Raw genomic sequence first — 16,825 nt, 5'->3', positions numbered from 1 at the left:
CCGACAACAAGGCCCAGGTGATTCTGAAATGGCGGACCACCACCAGCAGCTATCCTTAGCACCAAAACCACCTTAATCCCGACAGCTAGCCCTCACCAGGACGGCAATTCCTCAGCACACAAGCACCAGCTATGCCAAATCACCCACACCATCGCTCTCAAGAGGCTGTGGGCCAAAATCATCCACCCAGTGCTCGAGCCTGCTTTCGGACAGGGTGGCCATTTAGTGTCACAGGGTGTAAGGTCGCTGCAGAAGTCTTTCTGCTCACAGTCTCTGGAGTTTCCTACAGAATATAGATTTTCTGCTCGTGTGCTGACAGGATTTTACCAAACAAAGCGGCTCCAGACCACTTGAGGAAGACCCAGACTTTGAAAAGCCTCTAATCTCTGGTGAAGCAACAAACCACCACGAATAGCTCGGATGTCCACATACTGCTAGAAAAACAAGCAAGCAATTACCCAGTGAAGGGAGTTGTCTGCGCTGATGGTTAAATATGGATGTCTGTAACTATGGGGTACTTACTGCGCCTGGCTATCTGTAAAAGCAACTACAAAGCCAAGTACTAAAAAGCCTCTTCCCCTTTCCTCCTCTCCACTCAGGCCTAACACGTGTTTATGGCAGTGGAAATTCTGCGTGTGGAGGGAGAGGAGAATAAATAACCCATCGAGTCAGCCGGGGATGGCTGCAGGCACTGGTGCCCCGCTCACCCAGCCGGCAGCGCAGTCACCCTGCCCTGCCTGCCCCCGAGCCCACCCGATCCCACCTTCCTGGACAGAGAACCCCCCTTTCCCCATCGCATACCTTTAGGACAATTAAGCACAACTGCTGTAACAAAGTTATTTATCCATATTGCCCAGTGCCACTACCCACTGCTCCTTCCAGCAGTCCTGGCTGGAGCTCAGCTGCTCCTGGTGCAGGAAAGATAAAGCAAGCTCTGCTGGAGAGACACGTGAATTCATTTCTCAACAAGCCTTTCTGGAACAGTTTTTTATTTATTTATTTATTCCAAGGGTTTCTTTCAGTTAAGTCCTTAAGTGGTGGTGTAACTACGGCAGTAAGACAAACGGAGAAGCTGCAGCATGATGTGCTGCGGAGTCCCTGCTTGCCTCGGAGCAGTCAGAGCGTGTCAGAGCTCCCCCATCAGAAATCAATCTCAGCCCTGCTGCCATAACGCTGGCACTACAAAGTATTCGGGTACGCCCTGGCACGTGAAGCTTTCTAGTGTTATAGTTCAGCACGTGTCAATAAAACTTGCCTTTGAAAGAAAGATATTCCAAAAGCAATGTTAAGCAGTAATGCTAATAGATTAAAACTTAACGAAGCCTTTTTTATTAGTACCAGTATGCGTGCTGTCCTGTGCTCCCCTAGGAGCACCCCAAGCAAGATCCCATCATACTGAGCACCATATAGGCACGGCGCAGAGCCCAAGCACAGGGCTCACTGGGCTGCAAAAAGCACATGAGCAGACTGGAGGCCAGTGGCTGCAGCTCACAGCGTTCACCAGCACTGCAGCACAGAATAACTGCTGGGATCGGGCTGACGGCCCTCCTAGCCCATGTCCTGGCAGCGAGTAGTGGGAGGGTTTAGGAAACAAATACAAAAACCATCACCTACATTGGGAAGGAAAACACACACCCATCCCTTCCAGCCATCAGTGGTGCAGGAGCTTTCTCAGTGTTCAGCTAACAGCAGGCTCCTTCCTATTTACTGAAAATAAACAGAGGCTAAACCCAGATGTTTATTTTCCAAGCTGGAAAACATGTATGCTATGAAAAAATCCCTTACAAAGACTTGGTGTATCAGTTAACCAAGAGTTTTATCATCACAATCCCACGGATAGTCAAAACCACAGGAAGCCTTCCTAATTAAAACACCATAAACACAACGCAGCATTGAAGAAGCTGATAGCCCAGCTCTGAGAGAGGAAAAGGATTTAAAGGCTACGACCTGAAGCTGTACTTCCACGGCTGATTGTTCTGCTTCCCCAGAACATGTGCTGTAGATGGAAAGCCTTTCCTTTCTTAAGGACTGCAAACATTTCTCTTCAGTTCACTCATAAGTTACCTGGACGTGTGAATCTGCCAAAGGCAAGCAGCCACATCCCCAGGAAACTTCTTAACTACACGGGTAGTGGTTCGCTTTCACTTCACATCCATGCGAGCTTCTGTCCTGCAATTTCTATCAGTCTGTGCACAAAAACAGACCAGTTCAAATCCCAGCAGAGGCTTACAGCAAGGCAGACATGTGGCACATCAAACAGAGGCTGAGGCTCGTGTTTGAGCCAGCTGCTGTTTTCCTTCTAAAAGCAGAAGTTTGGTACGAAGACCAGAGAAAGAACCAGCTTGTGCTGGTGGGGCTGGGGTGTCTTCTACCAGCACTTGACAGAAAGGCCATTTTAACGGGCAGTTCATCTTTTGAGATGTCAACCAGTCAATATTGTCTGAAAGAACATGAAGCAATAATAGAGCAATTTGCTCTGACTTCAAAAACCAGGAGTTTTCCCACTTGTGAGTACGAAGCGGTGTTCTCAGCAGTCTCAGAGAGGCACAGCACATGCGATCATCGTTACCCCAGACAGAGCATCAGGTCACACAGAATTACACACCCAAGGCAAGGCCTTTGGTTCTCGTCCACATGCTGAAGTAGGGCAGACCCCCTTTCTTGTTTTTCTGCCCGGTTTAAGACATAAACCCATCTCAGCTCTCACCCTCAGCGCTAAGTGATCAGCAGCATCTGAATATCGAGGCTGAATAATGATTTTGGAGCGCAGCAGCAGTGAGAACAAGATCAATAAAGTTCAAGCAACAGCACTAGTGAACATGATGGCGTTCAGCTACTGCCATAAATCCCATCACAAGCTTATTTCTGGAATCACACCGTGACGCCAAAGCTCTGGCAGCAACAGGAGGTGAGGAAGAGATCACGATGCTGAGCAGACACGTCTCAAGCTAGCACCAGGACCTTCTGGAGAAGTTTAATTTGCTTCACAGTCTCTAGCACATGGATGTAGCAGTGCCAGGGCCAAGGCGAGCTTGGAGGAGCTGGAGAGCCCAGCACATAGCTGTCAAGGGGCCATCCAAAGGCACAGGAGAGAAGAGGGCTGAGAAGTGCAAGGCAGAGCCTAGTGCTAAGGCTCAAGAAGGAAGAGCTGCTTTATATCTGTTTGCATAAGTCCTGTGAGAAAGTGAGAGAGGAGGATGAATGCAGCTTGAGAAACTTAAAGCAACCAGCAAGGGCGTATTCTGCTGCCACTTGGAGTCTACAGACCAGCTACGAATACTACAGAGGTTATTTTGCATAGTTTTAATCATGATTGCCACACAGCTTTTCAGACACACGCAGAGCAATTCAAAAATCTGATTTTTCCATATCTGCTCTTATAAATTGTGTGATTTTTTTAAATCTATTTAGAAGTCTGCTTGTGGATGTTGACAGTTAGGAAGCAAGGCACCGCAGCATGTTGTACAGGGCTGCAAAACATGATGGTAAGGCTTTTTCCTTCATTTCTGTAGCAAGTAATGAAGAGGAAACGGGATGTGGAGAATAATGAAAGATTTCCCTGAACATGAACAACCCCATGCCACAAAAGACCAGGTTCTGAAATGGAAATCATCACATGCCAGCTGGTTTGTGCTGCCCAGGCCACAGAAGAGATGCCGGCTGCCAAGGAGGATGTGTTTGATGGGAAAGCCACTTCCCTGTGCTTCCCTCTTCCTTCTCCTTACAGCCACACCACAGTGAGAGAAGGAAAAGGACAGCTCCATTTTTCACCTACGTGTTTCTCTGCCAACAGCAAGAAACGTTTTTCTTATGCTCAGTTTGTCTTTCTGCCTCTACAAGTTTCTGCGTTAGTTTGGAGATGGTAACCTCATGATATTTGTTTGAAAGAGATACCAGGCTGGGGTGATAACAGCTAAGAACTGCCTCAACATGCACAAGGAGGAGATGCCAGGGGAAAAGGTTTTTAATTTTAAATCGGAGGAGGGACTTGACAAACAGCAGATACCTGGAGCGCTGAACGGAGCCCTCTGGAGCCCCAGACAGGCCCTGTAACTGGAAGGCCCACTAATATCTGTGCTGTACCCAGCAGGAGGCACACGATACCCATGCGGTGTGTAAAAGCAGGATAAATTAGTCAGGTCACATCCAGCGAGATGACAGACGGGAGCTTCCCTCCGGCTGCAGCTGAACGTGATCTTCCAGCTGCAGCCGGGCTGGGCGAAGACACCCGGCCCCAGCCCCAGCCCCGTGCTGCCTGCTCACGATGCTTTCCCCTCCCCAGCCCCTCGGCCCTGCCGGCCTCACTCCATGTGCAAGTGGAACCCAGTCCTGTCACGCTGATCTGGGCTAGGAGCAGGCAACAACAAAACCTGAAGCTGACCCACACAACTGTAATAACCGCATCCCTTCCTCAGCTGGGACAGAGCCGCACATCTGCCTGGAGTCCTGGTTTTACCATATGATGGGGAAAATCCTCCTTCTTGCTTGAAGATGTACAAATAATAATACTGCCTTGTACTTCTTCCTGCATCGCTCGTTGAAGACTTAACGAACCGATTCCTCTCTCTCCTCCCCTTGCCAATTATACTCATTATTATTTCCTTCTGCTTAGGCAAGTGAATTTCCATTGTAAAACCTCCTGTTAGTCCTTCCCACCTATTAAACCGAAGAGAAAAATGTTGAGATGTGATTTATTGGGAAAGGAAACCATTTAAATGTATTATTCATTAAAAACAGGAAAATAAAACTAACAAAGCAACTTTGATCTTTCCCATGATTAATCCGTGCCCCAGAAGCCCTCCGTACCGTAAGTTTTAGAAGATTTCAAGCTACGCTGCGCCGGCTGAAGGGTACAAGCAGTACTGATGGAGAGACAGCATTAATAGGGCAAAGTTAGCAGCACCTGTGCAAAATCCTTGAGAAACACATAATTGGCACGCTGGGCAAACCAGCAGGGAGATCCTGAACTTTCCCCTGATCCCGATGCCTCGGGGCTCATGTGTGTTGTAAGAGCCAGCAGCTCATGCTCGTCGGTAGCTCCGCCGTCGGTGTTACAACACGCGGCGAGGAGGCCTTACCTCCCCAGGAAAGCACGAGTTTCCAAGTGGCAGCTATTTTTAACCAGATGCAGCTTCGTGCTATTTTTAAGCAGATGCTCCAGGGACACCCTTCTTCTGGGCTGCGTGGCCAGCTTCGGGATCAAAATCAGCCAAGAGCATTAAAACCAGCGTGGCTGCACAAGGTTTCACGCTCAAATCCATTTGCTTAGAAGCCCTGCCTTTATGTTTAAGCAACGCAGCTTTTCCAGAGAGATACAGGCTCAACATCTGTCTCGGAGAAGGGGCACCACCAGAAAGATATTCTTTATGTAACATGAGACAAAAAGCATAAAGAAAGCCTGTTGAAATGGGAATACCAAGCAGCTTGCAGCCAGCAGGACCCGAGGTCTTGCAGCAATTCGACAAATTGCAGCCACGTTACAGCACACTGCAGCCGTCCCTGGGATCAAACCTCAAGTTTCCTTACTTGGGGCACCGCATCTTGCGGTGGGAAAGCAAATTGTAACCAACAGCACAACTGGAACCTAGACAGGAAGAAATTAATTGGGAAAGTTAAGCTAACTAAGTTGGACAAGTGGCTTCAACACTCCCCTTTTTCTGCTCTTGGGGCCGTGCAGCAGAGCTCACCGGTGCCTCAGCCTTTTCCAGGTCTTTGCTGGGTGTTTGCTCGGTGCTCCCTCGGAGGGATGCCCAGCACCTGAGTCACCAGCAGCAGCTCCTGGCCGCCTGGTCACCCAAATCACACCGAGCCAGCCCGAGCGGCCCGGCCGCACACTCAGCCCTGATTGCACAGCCGATCCCTGGTACTCTCGAGATTTCCATGTGGCAGCTTGCTAATCAGTTCCCTAATTGCAACAGCCTTAAAAAGCAGGTTGTTTACCATGTCGCTCTCCCACGCAGGTTCCCACACACCACGGGCTGAGCGAAACGCCGCCGCAGCAAGGCGTTTGTCAGAAAATAAATAAATTCAGCCTCCCGTGCTCCAAGCTTATTGCTGCCGTGAGGAGGCTTGCCAAAAGGCAGCGCCTCTTCTCGTCAAGACAGTCCCACCTCGAAAACGCGGCGAGGAAATCATCTGTCTGCAAGTGCTCAGCCCGGCGATAGGTTTGGCTTCCCTTCGCAGCCGGTCCAAAAGCCCTCCTGCAGGTGGCATGGAGCATTTCTGCTCTGCCCCACACACTGCACCTGTCCCAGGGCTGGTGGATTATCATCGTTCCCCAGAGGGATTTCCTGTAGGGCCGTGGGCCAGGAGGAGTGTTTGGAAAAGACATCTGCCCCAGACAGCCTCCCGCCCGGCTAACGCAGCCAGACGTGACCGCTCCCACCGCCCCGTCTCTCCCCCGACAGGGTTTTTCACACCGCGATCCATATTTCTCCGTTTCGGAGATACATCTCCGAGATTTCAAAAGCAGATGTCCCAAATCCACGCGGCCACAGCTTGGAAAGCGCTGGGTGCCACATGGGCAGGGCGTTGCTTGCCTTGGCTCGGGATCTCTGCGCCGAGGGAAGGGGCCCTGCAGGTTCCTCCAGCTCTCCAACAGCCACCAGAGCCACCAAACCCATTTCATTCCCACAAACGGTCGGCCCCTTCCACGAGGTGTAAGAGCAGCAGCGCCGAGGACGTGCTCTGCCTCCCTGAGGGCTCTCCCATCTCACCCGCCTCGACTAATGAAGACGCAGAGGTGGCTGAGCGGGAAGGAAGCCACTTTCTCCACCAGCTTGTGATAGACACCTAAGCCCGCAGCTCCTTTCATCTCCTTGCCAGCGCCTCACGGAGCAGGAACACACGGGGAGGGAATTTGGTTAGGCTCAAATGGCAGGAGATGAAAGTCAGACTACGGCTTGATGCTCCCAACAGTGTCCTTGCACTGCGTTAAGCAGTTCTTCCCCCGTACAGCAGCGCCGTGCTTTCCTTTCAGATTCTTCACCCATCCCTGACGTGCTCGGGGCTGTGCAGGCTGGAGGTGAGACGTCTTCCTCTGCCTTTGGCTGCTCTGCAGTGTGACTGCTATCAGGGGCTGCATCACCAACATATAGCAAGGCCAGGTGTCAGGCACAAATTTCAGCATTTCCTGACGTTTGAGAGTTTGATTTTGTCACTTCAGTGACATCCCTCAAATTAAAAGGTTTTTCTTTTTAAGATGATTTTCGAAATAAAGAAAAGCATCGCTGAAAACAAGTTACAGCCACGGGAACTGTGGCAGCCTTCCCCTAGCTCACCAGCAGGGCTGGTCCCATGCACACAGCACTGTCCTCACTCCCTGGAACAAAGTGAGAAACAGAGGAAAGGGCTGGATCTGTGCAGCAGATCCAGCTCTGGTGACAGAGGGACGTGCTGGCTCTACAAGTTTCACACCTTGAAGGGAGAAAAGAGCTGAGATTCTGGAATAAAAACTTGTTCTTCTACTGTCCCCCCAGCTCCTCTAGCACACGTGTCCTTATTCTCCCCTACCCTCTCTCCAAGCTTCTTGAGGCTCTTTGTTCCCTGCAGCTTCTGGCCACCTCCACCATCATCTCCCCCCAGCCCAGTCTCCTTTTTCCTTCCACCTCTCTTTGTATTTCCCTCTGTCCTTCCTCCCAGGTACGTTTTCCCAAAGGCAGCAGAAGGCAGATGGCGGCTACGGAGGCTCTCATCCCTCCCACCCTCTCCTCTGCCAAGCCTGAGGTCACCCTGGCAGAACGACACCGGGATCTTTTTGTTCAAAGCCGTATTTTGATCCATCATCTCTTTCTGCAAAACAACTGAATCATTTCGGCTGAAGCATTCCAGAAAACAAACATAAAACAGCTGGCACTAAACCCCATCAGACAGCATGTCAAGCTGGGAACACTCAGGAACAGCCCAAAACAGGGGCGTATAAATTGTGAGCATTAGGATCCACCTCTGAAAGCGCCACTAGAAGACGAGCTCTGCTTAACTGCAGCTTACCGAAGGCTGAAGACCCTGTTCTGCTTGGCTGCCAGCAGCTCTCCCAGAAAGGTTGCTATCTCACCTTGGAAAGCAAATTAAAGGGTAGATAGGATGGGAAAGGCAAGGTTTAAATAAGAAAAAAAAATAATAAATAAATTGTGGGCACATTTACGGTTGCATGTAGGTGGCAGATGTCCCTGTACTTCTTTCTACCTTGTCTGGCACTGATCAGCTCAGCCCAGACCCTTTATTTCCCTCCCCAAAGGCTTTCTTAGGATTGTGGGGAAATTTCCCAAGGCTTTGCATCATCCCAGCCCCACAGAGTGCAGGAATTCACTGCCGCGACATCTACAAGCAGCAGCAGATTGGTGCTGTCAGTCCTCCTCATATCAGTAGGGTCAGAGTGAACGGTGGCCATACCTTGCCCCCTGCAAGCACTAACGACCGATGAACACCTTCCAGGTAAACTCAGGTAATTAAGCACTGTGAACCACTGGGATTTTGTTACCACACATCCTGTAATGCCGACAGTCCCAGTGGATCTGCTCACACACCAAGTCCAACGCTGCCCCAGATGCCAGAGGCTTCTGGGCTCCTTACGGGCAGGGCTGCCAGACACGAGGAAAACCCTCGCCTGTTGTGGCACCACCCAAACGAGCAGTCTCCTCCAAAACCCAGAGTCGTCAGGCCTGGATATTAAATGGTACGGTGCCCGATTTAATAGTTGGTGGAGGTGAGGTTAGAACAAAACAAAACCTAAGAAAAACAACAACAGCAAACTGTATAGCTTTTTTTTTTCTGCTGCAGGTTTACAGGGTGATGCTATGTAAAGTCCTCGAGCTTCTGGTAAGCCATTCACCTATTTGATCAGTCGGGTACCTCAAGAATTGTGGCTTAGGGGAAGGCGAGCACAGCCAGAAGGTGTGCTGATGTCCTCCAACACCCCACCTCCATCCTGGTGCAGGCTGTGATCCAGGTGCCCCCGTCAGCAGAGGATGATCACCAGGCAGGGAGCAGCCAGGGCAGGGCTGCTGTCGTCATCCCTGGCCGCAGGATCGGGGTCCCAGCCTCCAGCAGCTTCGTGCCCTGCTCCTTCCAGCCCACGTTTGCCACTCCGCCGTGCTGCAGCACAAACACCCGCTCCGGCACAGCGCTGTCCTCCAAGGCCAAGCAGATAGATGCAGCTCCTCTGGGAACCACCGTCACTTCTTCCAGGAATCACAACAAAATAAAATCTCTGTTCCTCATTACGGCCAGGAACACTGAAATCCCACAGCAGATTGCAAGCTTGCATATTTATATTTAGGTTTGCAGAGCCTAGACAAAACACAGCCCACTGGAAGTAAAGTTAACCCTAATATTGCTGTTTGTTGTATTTCTGTGGTGTCTGGATATCTACACAGTTGGCAGATCTCGGCAAGCCATGAATTACTACAAGAATCCCTCAGCTTTACATTTACTGCTCTACCCGTGGAGCTCAAATCAGTCATCTCCCAGGAAATAAAGGTGGTCTGGTGACTGCACAACGGGCTGGGGGCTGTCCACCTCCCGGCTCTGTGTTAGAGCCCCCTCCATAACACTGAGCAAAGGCAAAAATAAAAAATTTTAACGGAAGAGAGTCATTTGTGAGGTGTAAGAATGCCAGGGTACAAAAAAAAATAAATAAATCAGGTTCTCCCTGCATTACTTATATTTGAAATTCACTGTGCAAAATTTTAAAACTTCAATTTCCTTTAAAAAAAAAATTAAAATGTTCAGACCATCCTTCCACCATTAACAGTAATAACTTTTCAGTACCCTCAAGCTTACCCACATTATCTATCTTTCAAGGCTGGGCTGCCTCACAGTGGCTCCTCAAGCCAGTGTAAGTCTGAACAGCACAAACACAAGGCTGTCCTACAGAAGATGTGTTCCAGCCCCTTCTGCTCCCGGCATTTCATAACCCAAACGATGTTTCTCGCATCACCCAAAGGCACTTCCCTGCCAAAAGGATCTCCAAGTTGTCCTTTGTGCTTGTTCTGACTTTGAAATTCTCTCCTTGGATCTTCAGAGCTGCTGAAAATTTTTTACATCCTTGTGCTTAGCTCGTGGAGGCTTAGTGACACTGACGGAGCCACTCTCACTCCTGCTGGCCTGGCTGATTCGGGAGCTCAGAGCATCTTTGGTGATGCTCCTGGTCTCCATAAGGACACACTCTTCTCAAGGGTGCACTTTGGGGGGATTTTTCCCCCAAGGGACTCAACATTGCTCTCACCTATTCCCTTCTCAAAGAGTAGAGCTGACCCAACACAGGCTGCACCTGGAAATCCCTTGCCTGTAGCACGCACATTTGTGACCAGTGTAAAGCAATCAGGCATCAGGGGAAAAAAAATACAGGAGTATAGAAAAACACTTCCCCAGCTGCTCTGTCCTACATAAGACTTTGGGCTCATCATTAAAGACCTCCTTGTTCTCAGGCTGTGCACCTAAAGCAGCAAAACAAATTTTTACCCTGTCCCGCACTGATATTTCCTGCTCAGATCAGGAGGATCTCTGGGCAGCGTCCAATACATGCCTGAAAACTGCCTGGCTCGGGCTAGTAACCCAAAACAGAAGAGTTGCCCAACTGGCCAGCAGCTGAGAACAAGACATTTTTTCATTCTTGGTTCCCAGTTTCAAATAATTACTCCCCTGCCTTTAAAAAACAGGCTGAAAACAGTTATTACCGCAGGTCACTGAGGACCAGTAAACATCTTTTTTTCTCCGCCTTGTGCAAGAAACTAATAATGTGTCTGCCACGGAGCTTTGGTGGGGCTGAGAAGCCGCACGCAGCGCAGCCCTTTTTAGCACAAAGGCTGTACCCACTTAAAACTTTGGGGCTGCAGGTCTTCGCTGGTGCCTGTCTGAGGAAATGCTATTTCTTAAGACAAAAACCATTTCACATTAGAAAAAAAAAAACACAAAACACAACAATGCGTTCTAAGAAAAACAACAGCAGAAGACAAAGCTGGTGCTTGAGAACAAACCATCCCAAACGCGCCACGTGACAGCTGCAAGCTGAAGAAACGTTTCCTGCTTCAGAGGCAGGTTCAGGCTTCCTTGCTGCTGCAAAGCCTACCTACGTTAAATATTTAGCAAGGGGTGCTATATCTGCTCCACCGCTTAGCTTTTCAATATTCTCTTTGTTCTATTTCTTGCCCAGAACTCAAATTTTTCCTTGTCTTTCCTGACGCTGAAAGAAAGAAAGAAAAAAAAAAAACACACAACCATCACTTACCTCACAACACTGAAATTAAAACCGAACCTCAAGCCAGAATTATCACTTTGAGTGGCAATGTCAGAAAAAAAAAAAAAAAAAAAAAAAGGCAAATTACAAGAGTTCAAAGCACTGAAATAGAAGCACTTCATTTTCTACGGAGTTTGCTTCATTCATTAATTCAGTCAAATCATTACTTTGTATTACTTTCATTAGCTTTGCTCAAAATTAAAAATAGCAAATAAGTAAGAAAGGTGGCAAACCCCAGGCAGGGCAGTGGTGCAGGCAAAGAAGCTGCTGGGAGGCTCCAGTGCTGGAAGGGAGTGAGGCTCACATCGTCCTGCAGGTACACGGCATGGGCCTTGTGGTGCCCATCCTGACCCCAAAGATTTGTGCCACAGACCTCAGCCACACAGTGCTGGAGGCACGGAGCTGCCTCCCGACAACTTTGTCTTCATGGCAGGGTGCTTCCAGGTGCCTTCCAGGAGTGCTGAGGCTCCTGAAGAGACTCCTCAAGAGCTGCGGTCCTCAGGGCTGCGGCAGGGCCAGACGGCCTCACTGCAGCACTGCTTGGTCCCGCTGCTCCCCGCTCCCATCCCCTGCTGAAAACACACCTCATGTTCATAGACATAGCAAATTCACAGCAAAGGCATCTCTAGCAGAAGCCACTTTATTTACTTTCAAAAGAGAAAGGGTCTCGGGCCTGTTAAGGAGATGAGGGGCAGAGGAGAGCAGTGCCAGGGCCCCTCACACACCGCCAGCGGGACCACGGTCGTGCCTCTGAGAGGTAAATCTGCTCCCGAGGTCAGGAGATTTCCATCCTCAGTTTGCACAGGAAATATCATCCAAATGAGGGGGGTTAAGATAATCGGATATGGCTTAGCACAGCAACGCATACACGTAGTATGGAAAATAAAGGTGGGCAGGGGTAATTTCACTAGGCCTCCCTCGCTTTGCTCCTTTCTCCTCCTGAAAAATGAGCTCTATTTTTACCAGCTGGAACAGGCGTATTTCCCTGGCTCAGAACAGCAGGGTACCACCGATGGGCAGAAGAGCCATGTTCACAGGAGTTTCCCTTAGAGGAAGCAAGAGGCTCCAAGGGAAACGTAACATTTAAAATTTTGGGGGGATTTCAAGTTGCTGCAGAAGCTCCTGTCTCATTGCTATCCCTGTGAGAAGAAAGGTCTGAGGATGAAGTAGGAACATCAGCACTAAAAGAAAGCCACCAACCCAGTGCTGGATTTAAAATAAGTAAAGGAAGGCAGATAGCCTCATCCCTGCCTCCCCTGGGGGACCCTTACCACAAGCCAGGCCCAGCTGGACACGTGGAAATCCTACAAACGGGCTCCCAAACACAGCTCTGCTGCTTCTGGCCATGCCAAAACACCTCAGGAGGCAGTGACAGATGGGCATGGAGGAATTTACAAAGGACTGATCTGTTACCAACTGTGTATTTTCTGCACTGCACTCGTCTTCACAGCACGTCAACACTTCTTTCGGCCACAGAAGCGCCGTCCTCTTCCTCTGTTCTCACAGCGGATAAGGCAGAACCAAATTATATTTTTGGTCAAAAGAACTTTTCATCAAACAGAAAACAACCACTCCCAAAGCCAGAAAGTACAAGCTGCCAGCACCACTGGGACTGTCTATTTTGGGTACGTTTTCTAGGACAGCGAAATAATTGAGTCTCAGGTGTACCTAACGTTTGGGACTTCTTTCTTCCTCCCTCCCCTCCTCTCTGTCCCTCTCTTTAGTTACTTTTTTGGTCTTTCGCTTTACCAGAATCACGTAATAGTGGCTGAGGTTCAGTGAACTTGGTCATTTCTGTAGACAAACAATTAGCTCGGCAAGGAAACACCTCTCAAACGATTCACACGTTGGCCAGTTGGTGTGAACACCGGCAACAGGCACTGACCCTCCCTCTACCTTTGCTCAGCGAGAGCTTTCAGAGGCTTTCTCAAAGTTAGATTCTCCCCACAGTTCCCACTAACCCCATTATGTTTTTTTTTCTCCTTTCTCCACCACTGTCTATTGAAAGAAGTCAGAAGAAGATGCTGTGGAAGCACACGGATGGCTCAAAAAGTGGATCTACTGACACTGGCACATCCTTCTTTTTACTTTAGCTGACTTTTTTTTTTTCCTTCAACACCATGTTGCAGCTGAAGGCTACATTTCAAAGCAGGAAAGGCACCAGAATTACACCATGCTTGAGTCACAAGAAAATGAACAGAAGTCCTAAAACACCACCTTGACTGAAACTCCCTGTGTCTATGTGTTACCTTGATGGAGTCTAATGCAAACTCCTAATGTAGGCAGTATGGTTTTATGTGTACGTATAGACAGACATAGGCAGCCTTCACGTGGTCCCTGCCAAGCTGGCCATAACCAGCAGTGAGGACGTGGTAGCAGTTGTCCTCTCGACTGGGGCAAACAAGTGGGAAGCTGCCTTTTGGGCTTTCAAGTTGTGAGTGATTGACAGGCTGCTTTCCAAAAATTAAATTTCCAATAAACGTCTATCTCCACATTTCTGGGGAAAAAAAAAAAAAGGAACAGGAAACAATAAAAAACAATAAAATAAAACACGGTATTATAAAAAATATCTCAATGGTTTTAAGAAACCCTTCCCTGACTGATGCCTCAACTTCCCAACTTGGAAGGAGCACAGTACAGTACCTGCACTTAGACTTGCCCTGGATTACATCTGCTCTTGGAAACCCTAAATGTGACCACCCCATGGGACTGACCAGTCAAGAAAGGCCCCGAGAGCCCCCTCGTCTTCCTGCTCTTCCAGTTACTACAGAGGAAAGAGAAGTGAACTATTTCCAACATTGCCCGTTTTCCTCTGAAAGCAGAAGCAGTACTGACATCCAAGTTCTCCATCTCTCACCTTTGCGATCCCAGTAGCAACAAAACTTAGACAATTAACACTATTTCTAACGTCTTCTCACCCCTATTGCTGTCTAGGAGCCTCCAGTCTTCCAAGAAGAGTCAGCTCCTCCTAGCACACCTTTGTATCCTCCCTGATCCCTGGTGACAAACCAGGGATCTTTCCAAATTTGCTCTTCCTAAATTAACTCCAAAAAGCCATTCGCACATCCCCTACAGTCCCCTGCCAAAGCACAGCTGTAGGGAGCGTCCCTCAGAGGAGAAATGGTAAATGATCTGCCTGCATTGTGTGCCACAAGGGTGCTCACCAGACCCCAGCGTCCATATGTAGATGGAAAAAATGTGCGTTCTTTGACAGATAAAGAACTGAAAGTTGAAGCAATACTTTGTGGGCGGCCCAGATTTACACAGAAAGTGAGTTTCAACAGAAAACTGAACTCTGCTCTTCTCTGCCCTGCTGCAATGCCCTGCCAAGGGGCTGTTCTCCCCTCCACTCTTATTCCCTAATCCTCTGAAAACAAGCAGAGCAGACTGCATCGTTGCTGTAGCGAGAAGCCAGTGGCTTTCACTGTACACAAAATGCTGCTATTTGACTTCTTGCATCAATCATAGCCTAAGAACATCAGCACACCCTACAAATCAACGACACGCTGCTCACCAGCAGCCTCTGCTCCCACCAGCAGCACCACCACGTGCTGTAATGCTGTACTGGGAGACGGGATGCCAAAGAGCCCATTCCCCACCAGCTCAACCCCAGACCAACACACCTGCTACTCACCCAGCCTGCTGTCTTGAGTCATGACTGCACGGAGCATCCCCACTCCTCCCTAACCAGCAGCCCCTCTCCCCCATCCATGGTTTCCCCCACTGCATCACATCTTGAAGAACAGCTCTCCATTTAGATGCATCTAAGACACCATATTAGCCTGGAGGTTCCTTCTGCTAAGCCACCAAAACAAGCCAAGGAAAGGTCCTTGTAGCACCTCTGGGCATTATTCTCTCCTTTCTCTAGCTCTGGTCACTAAACAGGAGATAATAGCACTGACTAAAGCTCCTTCAGCCTCCTGAGATGCCCTTCAAAAAGCTGTCTCTCCTCCTTCTTGCTGTTGGTCATTTGTGGACATGCAACACAGAAGCTAAAATGCAGTTGTGCACCTGTGCTGCCCCAGGGAGAGGCAGAGGCACAAAGCCACCTGATATTTACTTGGAAAAGTTCAGCACAGTGGTATGTTACTCCCTGTCTTCTCCAGCACTCCCAGACCATACATTTCCTTAGGGGGTCAAAGCCAGGCTTGCTGCTCTCCCCTAACACACCTCCTGCAAGCAGCATTACGCCCTGCTCGTGGTCCCTATGGGTACAAGCAGCCCCAGACTGCATGCAGAGATACCTGCAAAACCCTGCTGCTTCAGAGCACGCCATCTCTCTGCAAACCCTTGCCTGGCACTCAGGTACAGCTCAGCTGGTCACACGTTGGGCTCAAACGCTTTAAAAGGCTGCAGCTGCCCTGCAAAGAGCAGCACACACCTGTGGTATGCACCACCTCTGATGAGCTGAGCTCTTTGTCAGCTCCCTGCCCACCACAGCAGGCTGCAGAACCAGCAGAGACGCAGCTCCCCAGAAGGGTCAGAGCAAATCACGAGCTTACTTTCAAACCTGTGTTTGAAAAACAAAAGGCAGGGGTTCTGACACGCTTTGTCCTGGGCAGATAACGCAACGCGTGAGCTACGTGAGCCACCAGCAGCCCCTGCAGCACCCGCTGCATCCTGAGCCCTCCTGGCCTCCAGGACAGAGCGGTAGCAGGGTGAGCTGCCCCTGCAGCAGCCCTGGTGCTCCCTCTGATCCTGTGTAGAATGAGAGAAAGCGTTAGAAATCCAGCACCCCGAGACTGAAGGTAAAGAGCAGTGGAGCAGGTCTTGCCGTGATTCTTGGCTCCTGTACAGAAAACATCCCCCAAAGTTCCAGGTTGCAGCTAAAACAAGTAACAACCACAAAGGTCTGAGGAAAATAAGCTTTTTTTTTTTTTTTTTTTAGCCCTGTTCCAGCTTTCCTGGGTTCCTCCAGCACAGCTCACATCCACACTTCCACCAGAGTTCACTGCTATCTCAACAAACAGCAGGGAAATTAAAACCATCACGCTATAAAAGATGGTTATGGGAAGAAGTATCTGCCCGGATACTTTTTCAGGGCAGCTTTTGCCCTAAAAATTTTTCCGAGTTTCCTGTGCAAAGTGAACTCTGGGAACAGAAATGCACGTGAAGTAGATGGGAATCATTACGGAACAAAAGCCATCCAGATGTCTGAAACATGTTCTACACGCTCCTGATCTCGCCCTTCAAGAGGCACGCAGGTGAAAAGTACAAGTGACAAAAACAATCCGTTTGAGGGACAACTTCAGATAAATAAAGCAGGCTGAGCAGGAATCAACTCCCTGGGCCTGAGATCAGAGCAACAGCAGACCAGATGGACTGCAGCACGTGAGGTTAGCAGCAGCCCTTCCGAACTCGCCAGCCGCTTGAGAAGCCTTTGGTGTGCAACAACGTGCAGCCTGCATGGGCAAAGGTGTTCACTTGCACACTGCTTGGTGACTGATGGCAATAGCACACACCAAAGGTGAGCTGTTAACCAAAACAAGTCAAAAATAAGGCCCTTACCTTCTGTGAAGCTGCCGGTAAGGGTTATGACGACAAACACTTTACCTTCTGGCTCCAAATCCACCTGAAAAAGTAAAGGCA

General features: G+C 49.3%; 1 protein-coding gene across 1 annotated transcript in view; it reads right to left on the bottom strand.

Annotated features, from left to right (window-relative positions):
* Nucleotides 1-16,825, bottom strand: part of PRKCH (protein kinase C eta) — a 112,556-nt gene that overhangs the window by 69,028 nt on the left and 26,703 nt on the right. The window contains exon 2 of the mRNA XM_032188539.1: nucleotides 16,745-16,808. Coding sequence (XP_032044430.1) covers nucleotides 16,745-16,808 — 64 coding nt within the window. The remainder of the gene's footprint in view (nucleotides 1-16,744; nucleotides 16,809-16,825) is intronic.

Source organism: Aythya fuligula, chromosome 5 (assembly GCF_009819795.1).
Source record: "Aythya fuligula isolate bAytFul2 chromosome 5, bAytFul2.pri, whole genome shotgun sequence".
NCBI classification, from domain to species: domain Eukaryota; kingdom Metazoa; phylum Chordata; class Aves; order Anseriformes; family Anatidae; genus Aythya; species Aythya fuligula.
The sequence above is the reverse complement of the archived record's forward strand: the minus strand, read 5'-3'. Positions and strand labels throughout refer to the sequence as shown.